Source organism: Megalobrama amblycephala, linkage group LG22 (genome assembly GCF_018812025.1).
Source record: "Megalobrama amblycephala isolate DHTTF-2021 linkage group LG22, ASM1881202v1, whole genome shotgun sequence".
Taxonomy (NCBI): domain Eukaryota; kingdom Metazoa; phylum Chordata; class Actinopteri; order Cypriniformes; family Xenocyprididae; genus Megalobrama; species Megalobrama amblycephala.
This window is the reverse complement of record NC_063065.1, coordinates 24,203,609-24,218,282: the sequence shown is the minus strand read 5'-3', so window position 1 is coordinate 24,218,282 and position 14,674 is coordinate 24,203,609. Positions and strand designations below refer to the sequence as shown.

At 39.6% G+C, this 14,674-nt stretch overlaps 2 protein-coding genes across 2 annotated transcripts in view; one reads left to right on the top strand and one right to left on the bottom strand.

The window, feature by feature from the left end:
- The first annotated feature begins 584 nt into the window (after nucleotides 1-584).
- On the top strand, nucleotides 585-3,337 carry LOC125258193 (threonine synthase-like 1). Its single transcript, XM_048175080.1, is given in 4 exon segments — nucleotides 585-644; nucleotides 868-1,338; nucleotides 1,340-2,938; nucleotides 2,941-3,337. Coding segments are annotated over 4 exon segments (2,196 nt in total). The 5' UTR covers nucleotides 585-638; the 3' UTR covers nucleotides 3,061-3,337.
- A 1,743-nt stretch (nucleotides 3,338-5,080) lies between these two features.
- The window catches only part of dpp6a (dipeptidyl-peptidase 6a), a 380,416-nt gene continuing 370,822 nt past the window's right edge, over nucleotides 5,081-14,674 (bottom strand). The window contains 5 exon segments of the mRNA XM_048173881.1: nucleotides 5,081-7,323; nucleotides 7,325-7,348; nucleotides 14,196-14,269; nucleotides 14,353-14,425; nucleotides 14,509-14,567. Of these exon segments, the coding sequence (XP_048029838.1) occupies nucleotides 7,198-7,323; nucleotides 7,325-7,348; nucleotides 14,196-14,269; nucleotides 14,353-14,425; nucleotides 14,509-14,567 (356 nt within the window). The 3' untranslated portion in view covers nucleotides 5,081-7,197.

Genomic DNA, 14,674 nt, shown 5'->3' with positions numbered 1-14,674 from the left:
ATGAAAATTATGTCATTAATTACTCACCCTCATGTCATTCCACACCCATAAGACCTTTGTTCATCTTCGAATTAAGATTTTTAATGAAAATTAAGATATTTTTGATGAAATTTGAGAATATTTTTTGTGTGCAAAACCAAAACAAAAATAATGACTTTATTCAACAATTTCTTCTCTACCCTGTCAGTCTCGTACACAGTTGATGCAGTGAACGTAGTCCAGCGCTTCCTGGTTCTACGTCAGAACGCCGACACATTATTGGCTGGCTACTGTGTTAGCATCACATGCAAATGTTGTGCTGCTCACATGAGCAACGTTGGCCAATACTAACCGGTGTTCTGACGTAAAACCTGGAAGCGCTGAACACAGGCAGCATATGAGAATGACACAGAAGAGAAGATATTGTTGAATAAAGTCATTATTTTCGTTTGTTTTTGCACACAAAAAGTATTCTCATCGCTTCATAAAATTAAAGTTGAACCACTGCAGTCATGTGGACCATTTTAACGATGTCTTTAGTATCTTTCTGGACCTTGAAAGTGATGGTTAAACTGGACACGTCAGATACTTCTCGGATTTCATCAAAAATATCTTAATTTGTGTTCCGAAGATCATAGGTCTTACGGGTGTGTCACGACATGAGGGTGAGTAATTAATGGCAGAATTTTGATATTTGGGTGAACTAACCCCAAAATAAAAAATTATCAAAACCCTAAGCCTCGTCTGTGAAACCATGTGTAAAAGTAATATGTTTGTCCATTTTGTATTTTAGCAAATGCTCTATAATTTTATTGTTATATCTACTGACATTATTTTAATTCTGTAATACATTTCTGCTTCCTAGATTCTATGATTTTTTTTTCCAAGATGATCCCTGCACATTTCTGCCAACTGTTGGCTAAAGTGGGAAAGCTGAGGACCCACCTGCTATTTGCCCCATTTGGTTCTTCATACTTCACTACAGCCCGCCAATCAAATCAAATCTCTAAACCGCATGGAAGAAACATTCTCCTGATGGGTCCTCCTGGAGCAGGGAAGACCTGCGTAGGGCGGATTGTGGGACAAAGACTAGGTATGCCTGTCATTGATATAGATGACGATGTTCTTGAAAGAACATGGGGAATGAGCGTGGCAGACAAGCTCTCTGAAATCGGTGGAGATGGTTTTATTGAAGAAGAAGGTAAAGCAGTGTGCAGATTCACTGCCACAGGAAGTGTCATCTCACTGACAGGCTCCAATCCACTGCATTCGGACGCCATGTGGCATCTGAAGCGCTCCGGACTGGTCGTGTACCTGGATGTGGACACAGAAGATATCATGCAGAGACTCTCTCGAATGAAAGGTGAACAGGATTGTGGGTCAGGATGCTGGGGTTTCAATGAGAGAGATATTACATTACAGGAAGCAGTTTTATGAGAAGTGGCTAGATGCGAGAGTCCTTTGTGGGACAGGAGACTCCGTAGAGGATGTGGCTGATAAAGTCTTGAGGACTCTGGTCAGATATGAGGATTCAGAATCAGAGATGTTTGTTTCAACGAGGAGCCAGATGTCAAGTGACCCCAAGTTCTTCAGTGATGTCGTCATAGAGGGTCTTGCACCAGATGGAGGGCTTTACGTACCAAGAAAAGGTTTCCCCAAACTGGAACCTTCGGAATGGTTGAGGATATCCAGCATGCCATATGCCACAAGAGCTGTGGCCATACTGGAAAACTGTATCCATCCTATGGACGTGTCCCCTGTAGACTTGAGCGCAATGGTGTGTCGCGCTTACGGCCAGAACTTCGCCAATCAATCGGTTGTGCCTCTAAAGCACCTCACTGATCATCAGTATCTTCTAGAACTCTTTCACGGCCCCACTGCCTCTTTTAAAGACCTGGCACTGCAGTTAATGCCTCAGCTGTTCGCCCACTGCCTGCCACAGATGTGCAACTACCTGATTCTAGTGGCCACGTCTGGAGATACCGGAAGTGCGGTGCTGAACGGCTTCAGAAATCTTAAAGACAATGACCGGGAGAGGATCGGCGTGCTTGTGTTTTTCCCTGAGAATGGAGTGAGTGAGATTCAGAAGCTACAGATGACAGGATTTCAAGAGGGCAATGCCAAGTCCATCAGTGTCCTGTCCGACTTTGACTTCTGCCAGAGGAGCATTAAACGAATGTTTGGGGACTCAAGCTTGATTGGACATTTAGCTGTGGAATACGCCACAGTTCTCAGCACCGCAAACTCGATAAACTGGGCTCGACTGCTTCCTCAGGTCGTCTATCACTGCTCAGCATACATGGACTTGATTAGAAATGGCATATTGAAGTTTGGAGACCCCATTGACGTGTGCATCCCTACCGGAAACTTTGGCAATGCCATGTCAGCCCTGTATGCCAAACAAATGGGAATCCCCATACGAAAGGTGATCTGTGCGTCCAATCATAACTGCATTATATCGGACTTCATCGCCAGCGGCAAGTATGATCTCCGCAACAGGAAGCTGCTGGTTTCAAACTCTCCTGCCATTGATATCCTGAAGTCTTCCAACCTTGAGAGGTTCATCCATCACGCATCCGGTGGGGATGGAAGTCTCATCAGAGATCTGTTTTTAAATCTAGAAAGAGACCGGTTCTTTAAAGTGTCAGAGACTTTACTGCAGAAGATAAATCTGGAAGTTCAAGCTGGTTGGTGCTCAGAAGATGACTGTTTGAGGGCCATACGAGAGGTGTACGCAACAACAGGCTACATAATGGACACTCACACAGCGATTGGTAAAGTAGTCGCCGATCGTATACATGACAAAACCTGCCCGCTTGTGATATGCTCCACTGCACACCACGGGAAGTTCGCTCCGGCTGTCTTAAAAGCCCTACAGTGTCAAAATATACCAGAGGATCCTGTTGAGCAGTTGGATAAACTCTGCACCATTGGAGGCCGAGAGCAGATGCATGACGCTTCTGCTTGAAGTGCATGAGAAACACCGGACACCATCCACATAAAGTATGTCAGGCTGACTATAATAAGCTCACAGATGAAGTAGAAACTATGATACAAGACTCATTTCTGAGAGTACAGTAACACCTGCAGTACCTGAAAATGTACCACTTGATGGCGATGTCTGTCAAGAAACCCCAAGCATTATGTTTCATCATAATCTGAACAACAAGGTGACATTAATGTAATGGGATATGGTTCAAATGCTTTTCATGTTGCTTAAATCCATAAACTTACCATAATTGTACTTTATCCCAGTCTCTCAGATGTTTAGTTTATTAATTTAGTGTTTATATAACAAAATGTTAACTTCATAATAAAAGCCTGTTTTATACCAGGGGTACTTGAAATAGGACAAAAACACTCTGTAAGAAAAGTATTTTTGCAGCATGAATGAATGAGTGAACTATTTAAACATCACTTGCACTTTAAAAAGAGGGGAGGAGACTGAAGGAAACTCTGGGTTTACCGAAGAAAACCTGCTCCTGACCAGGTTAGGTTCACAGAGTAAGTTACCATGGTAACAGACTCAGAGTATAAGTTACCTCTCTTTCAGAAACAGGCTTGACTTACCCTGCTTTCTCAGGGTTTGACATACCTCCCATTCTGAAACAGAAAACCCAGAGTTTCCCTCATTTCAGGGTTAACATACTCAGAGTTCTCACTTAACCTCCTTTCTGAAACGGGCCCCAGGTTGCTAAATTGCTTGCCAACAGTTAACAGTTACATAATGAAATATTATTTGGTGGAATAATTCTTTGAGTATTATTAATAAATATAATTTATTGATCATTATTATTTTTTTTTTTATCATGTTGTTGTTGCCATGTATAGCTTATTGCTTTAAAGGGATAGTTCACCCCAAATTTGCTGTTAATTTACTCACCCTCAGCCCATCCAAGATGTAGGAGTCCTTTTTTCTCCAGTAGAAGAAGATTTTTAGCTGAAATCACGGTCCTTGGTGATTCATATAATGCTAGTCAATGGCTACCGTCACTTTGAGAGTCAAAAAAAACATATACAGGCAAAGCAAAATGAATACCAGTGGCTCTTGACGAATCATTGCGGTCTTATGAAGCGAAAATGATCGGTCTGTGCAAGAAACTGAACAGGTAATAATGCTGTAAATAATGTTCATTTTCTTACACAGACTGATTGTTTTGCATCATAAGACCTCAATGAATCATCAGGAGCCATGGGTATTCATTTTGTTTTGCCTGTATATGTTTTTTTTTTAGTCTTAAAGTGACGGTAGCCATTGACTTGCATTAGATTTGAGATGGTCCTCACTGCAGAACACAAAGATCCAGGGGTCCTCCCACTTTACATATCCCTAAACCTACGCATCTCCACCCCTTGGATCTAAACCTACCCATCTGCACCCCCTGGTTCTAGATCCAACTCCTCCCACTTTACATATCCCTTAACCTACCCGGCTCCGCCCCCTGGATCTCGAGTGTTCTGCAGTGAGGGGCTACTGTTATATTTTCATTTTTGGGCGAACTATCCCTTTAAGGGTTGAAATACAAATAAATCGACAAAATAAGTTTTTCCCTCTTGAAGGGATAGTTTACATACTTTTCTCAACCGCATGTTGTTCCAGACATGTATGACTTTCTTCTGTCAAACACAAAAGGAGATATTTTGAGAAATGCATCAGTGTTTTTTTTTCCCCCTCCATGCAGTGGAAGTCCAATGATAACCAAAACGGTTTGCCTTACCAACATTCTTCACAATATCTTTTTTATATTCTGCAGAAGAAAGAAAGTTATACAGGTTTAGAACGACATGAGGGTAAGTAAATGATGACAGAATTTTTATTTTTGGGTCAACTATCCCTTTAACATCAAAACATTCACATTGAATAAGCTAACAGATCCAGCAATAAAGGTGTTTATATGCACAACTGAATCGAGCACAGGCAAAAATGTAGATCTGCTGATCGGGTTTTATTTGAAACCGTTTATGACATTTCCCAGATAAAAAAAAAAAAAAAAAAAAAAAACACCTTCTAAGATGCTTATTTACATAACCTTAGAGGTCTTAAGGTCATGCGTGTAAATACACTCATTCACTTAATTCACAAGAAAGCGGGACATCAACATTGAAGGCTTTCAGTTTATTTTGGTTACTTACGTATTCATCCTCTTTTCTCCAAGTGAGGAAAACAAATCATAACAAAGGTGATGATAAAATAGTTTGTATTCAGAGAGGTGCCACAATATGACTGTTCTTGCTGAGTCAGTAAACAGCAATCCCATCATACTCCTTGGTCCCATGTGACTTTTTTCACTTGCCCATTTCAGTTCATAGTAACCGTGACCTCCGCCGCTCTGTTCGACACAGGAGAACAAAATACCTTCAAATGCTTTATGTACAAGAAACACTCAGATATTCAGAGACTTAAATGATATTGGAGTAACATTTATACATCAAGCAGACAAGACTGAGATCTCACTCACAAAACTACCGGAAATGAAATGCAAATTGGAACATTCAAGCCGTCAAAAATACTATGCAGATATTTGACCATTTTTAAAAAATAGCTTTTGAGTTGCAAATGGTTTTTCGACATGCATTATGAATGCATCAAGATTAAACATGAACATTTCATCCACACAAAATAAAACAGTTCATCCTCAAGAGCTTTTATAGGCAAAAGTTACAACCGATAACTGTTCGTATACAGTACTGTGCAAAACATATAAACATACCATACGTGACTTAAATAATATAAATGCCAACGAAAGCGAGTTGGCTACTGCTGTGATGTGAAACATTTGCACAATACTGTAATTCATGAGCGTTAAAGGGACGGATATTCTGTCATTTACTCAACCCTTACTGCAAACCTGTATGACCTGCTCTATGAAACACTGAAAGGACAGCATGAGCATTCTGCTAAACATCACTGAAGAAAGAAAGTCATACAGGTTTGGAACAACACGAGGGTCGAGTCAATGTCAGAATTGTTCATTTTTGAGCGAACCATCCCTTTAACACAAAAGTGTTTCCTACCCTACTTAATATACTTTTTATGTACAGATTTGTTTTGGCCATGAATTAACAAATGTTCTACAAAGTGTCTGTAAACCCTCAGAGGGGCTTTAGTTTAATACTGAGGTAATGTTGAAATCATACATTTTAATTTCATGCTCCATTACTCGATTCTTAAAGTGGATGGAAAACCGCTATTAGCGGGATGCGAGCGAGTTCGTTTTGTTGACGGTAAAACAACACTGGCTCACACGTGCGCAAATAAAAATAACAGTTATCGTACAGTCGATAATGGATTTCGTGATGCGAGCGTTTTAGATACAAGATTTTAGTCAATCAAACGTAAGCCTTGAATGACTGGTGATATTCACAAGGAGGCTCTTGGAACAGGATTGTTCGCCCCCGTAATAAGGCACAGTGACTAAATCAACATAGAGTGCTTTCTCCAGCACTGTCAGACCATCACTTCAAGGAAACACACGCTGAGAAGTGGGATCAACAGTCTCGTACAACTGTCACGGTCTGTGAGATTAATGAGAATCGTTTTTGCTCCCCTTCTGCTTGATGAAGTTTCTGCAATGAATAAACACCATCTAAATACACACTTGAGGCTACAAGATTTCCAAGACTCGGACACGCTTGAACACTGAAAACAAGTTTTATCGATATCCAAGTGAATGTATTTCATGTGCGACTTTACACTGCAACACCAGACATGAGCACAATTGGACATGAGAAGATCTTTTGAACCACAAATGAAACGTTCTCCCTACAACAACCCCCTTTTGCCCAAAACACCAAATATCTATTTGAATCAAACACTGAATGACCCCTCAAGTCTTGCTGTTTGCACAGCTCTCTGGGATTCAAAGGCCAACGTGCTTGGAAGTCATTTAATATCCCAGCGTCTCATCTGTCAACATGATGGACAGACCAGAGACTCCCAACACCTTCAGAAGCTCATAACTGGCCTGCCAGGGAGAGCGAGACGATGTGGCGCCAGCCAGATGCCACGCCGCGCCGCACGGCCGCGGTCTGTCGAGGGTTGATGGATAGTGAGGAGCACCTGAAGGGGAGCTGAGGCAGGAACACGAGGCAGGGCGGTCTCAGAGTCGGCATGCTACACTGGGAGGGAACTGAAAACTGGAGGGTTCGAATTTATGGGTTGCATATTATGTGGCAAAAGGAGCTGGCTTTGTGCTTGGACATCATGGAACGGGTGGACTAACCCTCCTCTTCGCTTTCCTCCTCTAGCGCCTCCTCGAACACTTGGTCCGGGAGCCGGAAACACTCTTCGAAGAAGTTGACCAGCGATTGACTGAGGTGCTTGCCGCGTTCCCTCGTTGTGAATGAAGTGTCCTTCGTCTGGGTAGATCTGACGAAGGATACAACGACAAGGTAATGAGTTCAATATCACAAAACTCTGAATACCGCTTTCACACCGCATCTTTTGAACACAAGTCAGTTTCTCTTTAGTGTTTGTGAGAAGAGTCTTTGTGCATTTATTTCAGGATAGTTCCAGGGGTCTCAGCGGTTGTTTTCTATTAAAACGAACAGATTGAACGAAGGCTTGGAAATGTTTTTCACCCTTGCCTTTGATTTTTGCTACTTTTTAACCCTGTAAAGCCTGATAAATGACATATTAGTCAGAAAACCCTTTTTTTTTTAATGGAACAGTTTTTTAAACCTTTAGATATAATCCATCAAGCTTTTATGGTTCGTACAGTATTAGCGCATTTCCACTGCGTGGTACGACTCGGCACGGCTCGGCTTGGCTCGCTTTACTTTTCCACAGCAGTTTAGTACCTCTTTAAAGTGGGTGGGATTATAGACTGATCGTTACAGTTGCGCCGCCTCTACTGCTGTGGATCCGCTCCTCGGCTACCAGTGAGAGGAACGTCTGCACCTCATCTACTGACCATGATACAGCCATTTTGTGTGCATGCGATGGACGTTTAAAGCAAGTAATTTAAAAAAGTTGCGCAAAAAAATGATACTGCTTTAGCCGTTAGCCGACTATTTAAATCTAGTGAGTTTGGTGTTTCAAATCCAATGATGCTGGTAGTGATGATTCTCTCTGACCAGTCAGTGATCTGCATTGTTTACACATCACATTTTAGCATCGGTACGACGCACTTGGAACCTCAACCAATGTGGTGCTATTTAAGCGAGCCGTACCGTGTTGTACCGAGCTGTACCATGCAGTGGAAGCGCCATATGCAACCCAGTCTCATTAGAAAAACGTACCTGTGGGAACGTTTTCGCAAGTCGCAAAATACGTACCAATACGTACATATCACTGCATTTTCGATGTGAAATGTCCACTGAGTGGTGCTAAAAGTGTGTTAATTTTTTATTGCCGGAACAGATAAACGTGAATATGGTACGTTTTTATGACGTTGTTTTTTTATACGACAAATCACAGCAGTTCTTATTTGAAATTTGCACTCCATTGTGTTTTAAAATAATGTACCACCAACACTACACCTATACCTACCCGATAGTGTTTAAAGGTGCCATAGAAATTTTAAAAAAAAGATGTAATATAAGTCTAAGGTGTCCCCTGAATGTGTCTGTGAAGTTTCAGCTGCCTATTTTGGGGCATCATTATAAATAAGCCGATTCAGGGCTACTGGCCCTTTAAATCTCGTGCTCTCCGCCCACGGAGCTAGCGCTTGCCTTGAACACTGCATAAACAAAGCTTACAACTAATATAACCCTCAAATGGATCTTTACAAATTGTTCGTCATGCATGCGGCATGCATGCGTCGGATTATGTGAGTATTGTATACTGTTATATTGTTTACATTTGATTCTGAATGAATTTGAGGCTGTGATCCGTGGCTAACGGCTAATGCTACACTGTTGGAGAGATTTATAAAGAATGAAGTTGTGTTTATGCATTATACAGACTGCAAGTGTTTAAAAATGAAAATAGCGACGGCTCGTCTCCGTGAATACAGTAAGAAATGATGGTAACTTTAACCACATTTAACAGTACATTAGCAACATGCTAACAAAACATTTAGAAAGACAATTTACAAATATCACTAAAAATAACATGATATCATGGATCATGTCAGTTATTATTGCTCCATCTGCCATTTTTCGCTGTTGTCCTTGCTTGCTTACCTAGTCTGATGATTCACCTGTGCAGATCCAGACGTTAATACTGGCTGCCCTTGTGTAATTCCTTTCATAATGTTGGGAACATGAGCTGGCATATGCAAATATTGGGGCGTACACCCCGACTGTTACGTAACAGTCGGTGTTATGTTGAGATTCGCCTGTTCTTCGGAGGTCTTTTAAACAAATGAGATTTATATAAGGAGGAGGAAACATTGGAGTTTGAGACTCACTGTATGTCATTTCCATGTACTGAACTCTTGTTATTTAACTATACCAAGACAAATTCAATTTTTCATTCGAGGGCACCTTTAACAAAAGCAAACGTAACATAAAAACCAGCTGTAATCGTGCCGTTTTAGCTTGTTTAGATCTCTCTTTGAGCTCTTTTACCGTGACTCGCCTTTCACGGGATTCGTACCCAAGGCTTCCGCGTCTTAAGTCCAACTCCTTATCAGCTGAGCTACCAAGCAAGCTTGTTATGTCAGAAAAGCGAAACATATAGGGCTGGTTAAGCGATGCAAAGTCCAAAATATATTTGTTTACAAATCGTGCACTTTGGTAAAAAAAAGCGTTTTGAAGTCATAACGTAATACTGTGCAAGGAGACGTGAAAACGAGTCTTTATTAAAGGTCCCGTTTTTCGTGTTTTTTTGAAGCTTTGATTGTGTTTATAGTGTGCAATATAACATGTGTTCATGTTTCGCGTGTAAAAAAACACAGTATTTTTCACATAATTTACTTATCTGTATACCGCTGTTTCCACTGTCATAAAAACAGGCTGATGACTTCCTTGTTCTATGAAGTCCCTCCTTCAGAAATACGTAACGAGTTCTGATTGTGCCAGCGGTTCCTGTGTTGTGATTCGACAGCAGCTTAGGGAACCTTGCCCGGAAAGGTCACGCCTCTTACCATAACGTGGAGATGCACGCGCTCAGTGTTATTGTAAACATGTCTTTAATTTTACCCTATCAATCTGAGCCGGAATCAGACCCGGTGATTGGACTGCGGGATGAAAATAACAGCGTTTCGACGACATGGCGACAAACACACTCTACAAACGCAACTCTTGTGTATTCCTGTGGGCGGAGGTTAGTCAAAAAACTGTTTTAGTGACGTCATTAAAGAAGGAAGTAGAGGGATGTAGTCCAAACTGGCCGTTCGATGTAGGCGACTTCTGTTAAATAAAATATCTCGCTTGGCATTGAACTTTGAGCTTTAAAATTTTACAGATTTTATTTATACTCTAACAACAACATTACACACTAACTAAAGTTTGAAACATGGGATCACGAAGAACGGGACCTTTAAGCCATAATCTGACCCCGTAATCATAACTGTGTATGAAAACGATTAAAAGCGCTTGCCGTTTTACTGCCTCTAGTGTTCATTTCTGTTGGAAACTGCAGTGATATGTATGCATTGGTACGTATTTTGGCGACTCGCAAAAAAGTTCCCACAGGTACGTCTTTCCTATGAGACCAGGTTGGCCATATGACATAGTCAGAATATAAGCTCATACTTAAAAGATTAGTTCCCTTTCAAATGACAAATTACCCCAAGCTTTACTCACCCTCAAGCCATCCTAGGTGTATATGACTTTCTACTTTCTTATGAACACAATCTGTATTCTTCAAAAGCTTACGCTGTATGTCCTATGCCTTCCCCATTCAACTTATGGAACTGACGCGACGCCAGTTTCGTTTTTTCCATAATTTGAATAGGTAAGGCGTAGGACGTACAGGGTACGGTAGGTAGTCTGGCAGAAACTAGATATTTTACTTAATAACTTGTTAAATATGGATTTTTTTTTTTTTTACACAAATGCATCGCTTCGCTTCAGAAGAAACCCTCTGGATCCATGTGGAATATGTTTATGATGGATGGAGACACTGTCTTCAGCTCATACTCGTTTAGTAATGCATAATGCCATTGTAAAGCTTGAATGCGTCAGGATATTTATTAATATTTCTATGATTGTGTTCATCAGAACGAAGAAAGTCACATACACCTAGGATGACTTGAGGGTGAGAATCTTGGGGTAATTTTAATTTGAAAGTGGAACTAATCCTTTAATGAGGAAAAAACACAGTTTTATTCAGAGGCCCAAACTGAGCAAAAATATGCAATTTGGTGCAGTTGCTGATATATTCAGTATACAGCCAGTAATTTGATGGACAGTAATTTGAAATTATGACATCTTATTATCTAAATCAATGAGATATATTAACAGTATAGCAGACTACTTGCATAAAATGCTTAGAAAATATCAGTAGTTACTCTGTATCTCCCAATAACCATCTTGGTAACACTTTAGAATGATATCATTAATCATTAATGAATAACTACACAGGAACTAATGAGTAACGCACTATTAACATTCTAACTACTATTAACTCTGATTAATGAATTAGTAAGTAATAGCACTCAGTTGAATGAGGTAGTTCACTATTAGCTAATCAGTAACTACTATTTTTTCCATACCTTCCAGATGACTACTAAGAACTACAGTATACAGGTTCATAATTTATGTGACTAATACAAAATGTATAATTAATTCTAAAGAGAAGATTATGGTAACCCACTAGTAATGACTCAAGTATTACCAAATCTTTCAGAAGGAATTAATTATTTGGATCAGTATTCTAAAATGAAGATCACGGTAACCCACTAGTAATGATTTTGGAATTACTACCCAAAACCACCAAAAACCTCAAAAGTTTACAATGACTTCTGTAATTACTAGAGATTTATCATGCTTTTCACTTTCCAAATAATTAGTAATTTTCTTCTGAAGGATTTGGTAACACTTGAGTCATTACTAATGGGTTACCATGATCTTCACTCTAGAATTAATTATACATTATGCATTATTCATATTAATTGTGAACTTGTAGTTCTGTAATTCTCCTCTGGGAGGTATGAAAAAAAAAAAATAGTACTTCTTGATAAGCTAATATTGAACTATCACACTCGACTATGCACTATTACTTACTAATTCATTATCAGAGTTTCTTGTTAGTTAATAATAGTTACTAGAATGTTAATAGTGTGTTATTTATTCATTAATGATGGAACAGTATTCTAAAGAGTCACCACATGAGATGAGCATGTGCCTACAAATGCATACTGAACCATGGGTTAGAACCAAACAATCAAACCAAGTTTGAAAACAACTAAGCAACATCCAGAAACTTCTACTGGATAATACAAACTTTATTGTGAGTGTGTGTGGCAGCCCTGACCCTACCTAATAGATCATAAATTGAGAAGAACAGCTTGACAGAGTGACAATCACAAACGTCCTGATGAATATCTGCCCTAATTAATTCCACAGTCATTCACCAGCCAGCAATTAATAGCAAATCTATTAGGGAGCAGAAAGTAAAGAGGAAATCTCCTATGTGGGAATATAATGGGATTATTCAGCATGTTAGCGCGTGGCTCATGAGAGTGGCCTGTATAATCTGTTTAAATGAGCTGCATGCATTGAGTGTGTCTAATCCCTCTGCTGGCAGCGGTGCTGGATGATCACAGGGCTCAGTATCCAGTCACCCCAGACCTCACACACCTTTGGCGAACATCACCACAAATGATGCAGGGTGTACAGAAGTGAAAACACCATTAATTTACTCCAAAGAGAAATTGATTTTTAACAATAATGTATAAATCTTTCATGACAGTCCTGTCATCGGCTCCGAGTATGTTGTGTGATAATAGGCTTCTGAACAAACCACAAGCGTTTAATTGCAGAATTTCCAGTCCAGAACTACAATACCCATAATCCTGAAGAGAAATCCACCAATTAGAGAAGTCGCTGAGCCACAAACTCCCATAAAGCACTGTGAGTGATTTGATTTGATTGACTGACTGATGATTTGCAAAAATACACTGAATATTTTTTTATACTTCTATAATTATTGTTTTTGATTACATCATTCACAGTGTTTTATCGGATGACAACCTTGTCTTTTCATACACTTTTTTTTTCTCAGAGCTGGTTGGTTTGGTTAATTTAAAATAGAACTAGAAGCATATTGGTAATTCTTTACAATAAGGTCTCATTTGTTAATATTAGTTGATTAGTTAGCTAATGTGAACTAACAATGATCAAAATATTTTTTAAAGCAGTTATTAATCTTCGTTAACGTTTAGTGTTGTCAAAAGTACCGACTTCGGTTCCAAGTCTGTACTGAAATTTTAAAAATGTGACACTTTGAGCATTGTTGAGCCGATTCGTAAACACCTCTGATTGGTCGTTGTGTTCATGCACTCATCAGATACGTCTGTGATTAGCTACATTGATCAATGCTTCAAAAACGTTGTAAATAGGCATCATCTTTGCTGAGCGCTTCCACAGATACACACGGGTCCACTGATAGACGCCTGCTTTCAAATGCTCCCGCTTTCAAAATCAAACACTTCCGTGTGCTTTCAAATGCTTCCGTGCATTGATCGTTGCAGCCAATCACAGACATATCTGTTGAGCGTGTGAACACAATGGCCAATCAGAGGTGTTTACGAAGCCTCTCAACAGCACTCAAAGGGTCACATTTTTTAAATTTCAGATACCAAGTCAGTACTTTGGACACCACTATTAATGTTAGTAAAAATCGAATTTTTCATTATTTGTTCATGTTAGTTCACAGTTTATTAACACATGTTCAAATAATCATTGACTAAGATTAATAAATGCTGCAGAAGTATTGTTCAATGCTAGTTCATATTATTAACTATTGTTAACAAATTAAACCTTTAAAATGTTCTCTGAAGACCATGTGTTGAAAAACCTACTAGGTCTTCTAGACATAATCACTGTAAATAATTATAAAATAATTATTCCTGACATTAATTATTCATAACAATGCTCAGAAATAGTGTTTGGAGAATATTGGGAATTTTTACTTTGCCCTCATCTGGTCGAGTGGTTGCAAAAGTTCAAATATTTCAAATGCACCCAGCTGAAACTGTATCTGAAAATTCAGTATATGCATATATACACCAGGGTATATGGATATACCCTGGCCTGGTGTGAACGTAATATCCCAACTGAAGTAATAACTTAGAAACTAAGTAAAGCTGCATAATGACTCTTACCTGCAGAGTGTAATTTGCTCTCTCGCTGATTAGCCTTGAGATGAATTTGGCTGTGTGTTGAAAATGAACTTTTTCTAAAAGGTAAATGAAATGTCTGTCAGTTGACAGTATTCTATCTCTTACAAAGACATTGTAAGAAGTGGAAAAGAAAATGTACCATCTGCTGTTGGATGAATGATTAAAAACTTCTTATCGATGAACTGGGACGCTCTGTATGCAAGGTTGGCCATCTGTGGAAATATTAAAGAGCACATTATGAGTGTTGTCAGTAACGGTGAACACAAAATACTGATTATAATTCAAGGAAATGTACCTCGTATGCTCTCCTATCGGGCTTGGGAGGGCCCAGATATCTCTCTGAGAAAGCTGAAGCTGAAAGCAGGAAATAAGAACAGTAACAGTCAACAGTGACATTTGTCGCTGGCAGAGTTCATTTCCGAGCATTTCCTTTGATAAAAATCACTGCGCAGCCATTTCAC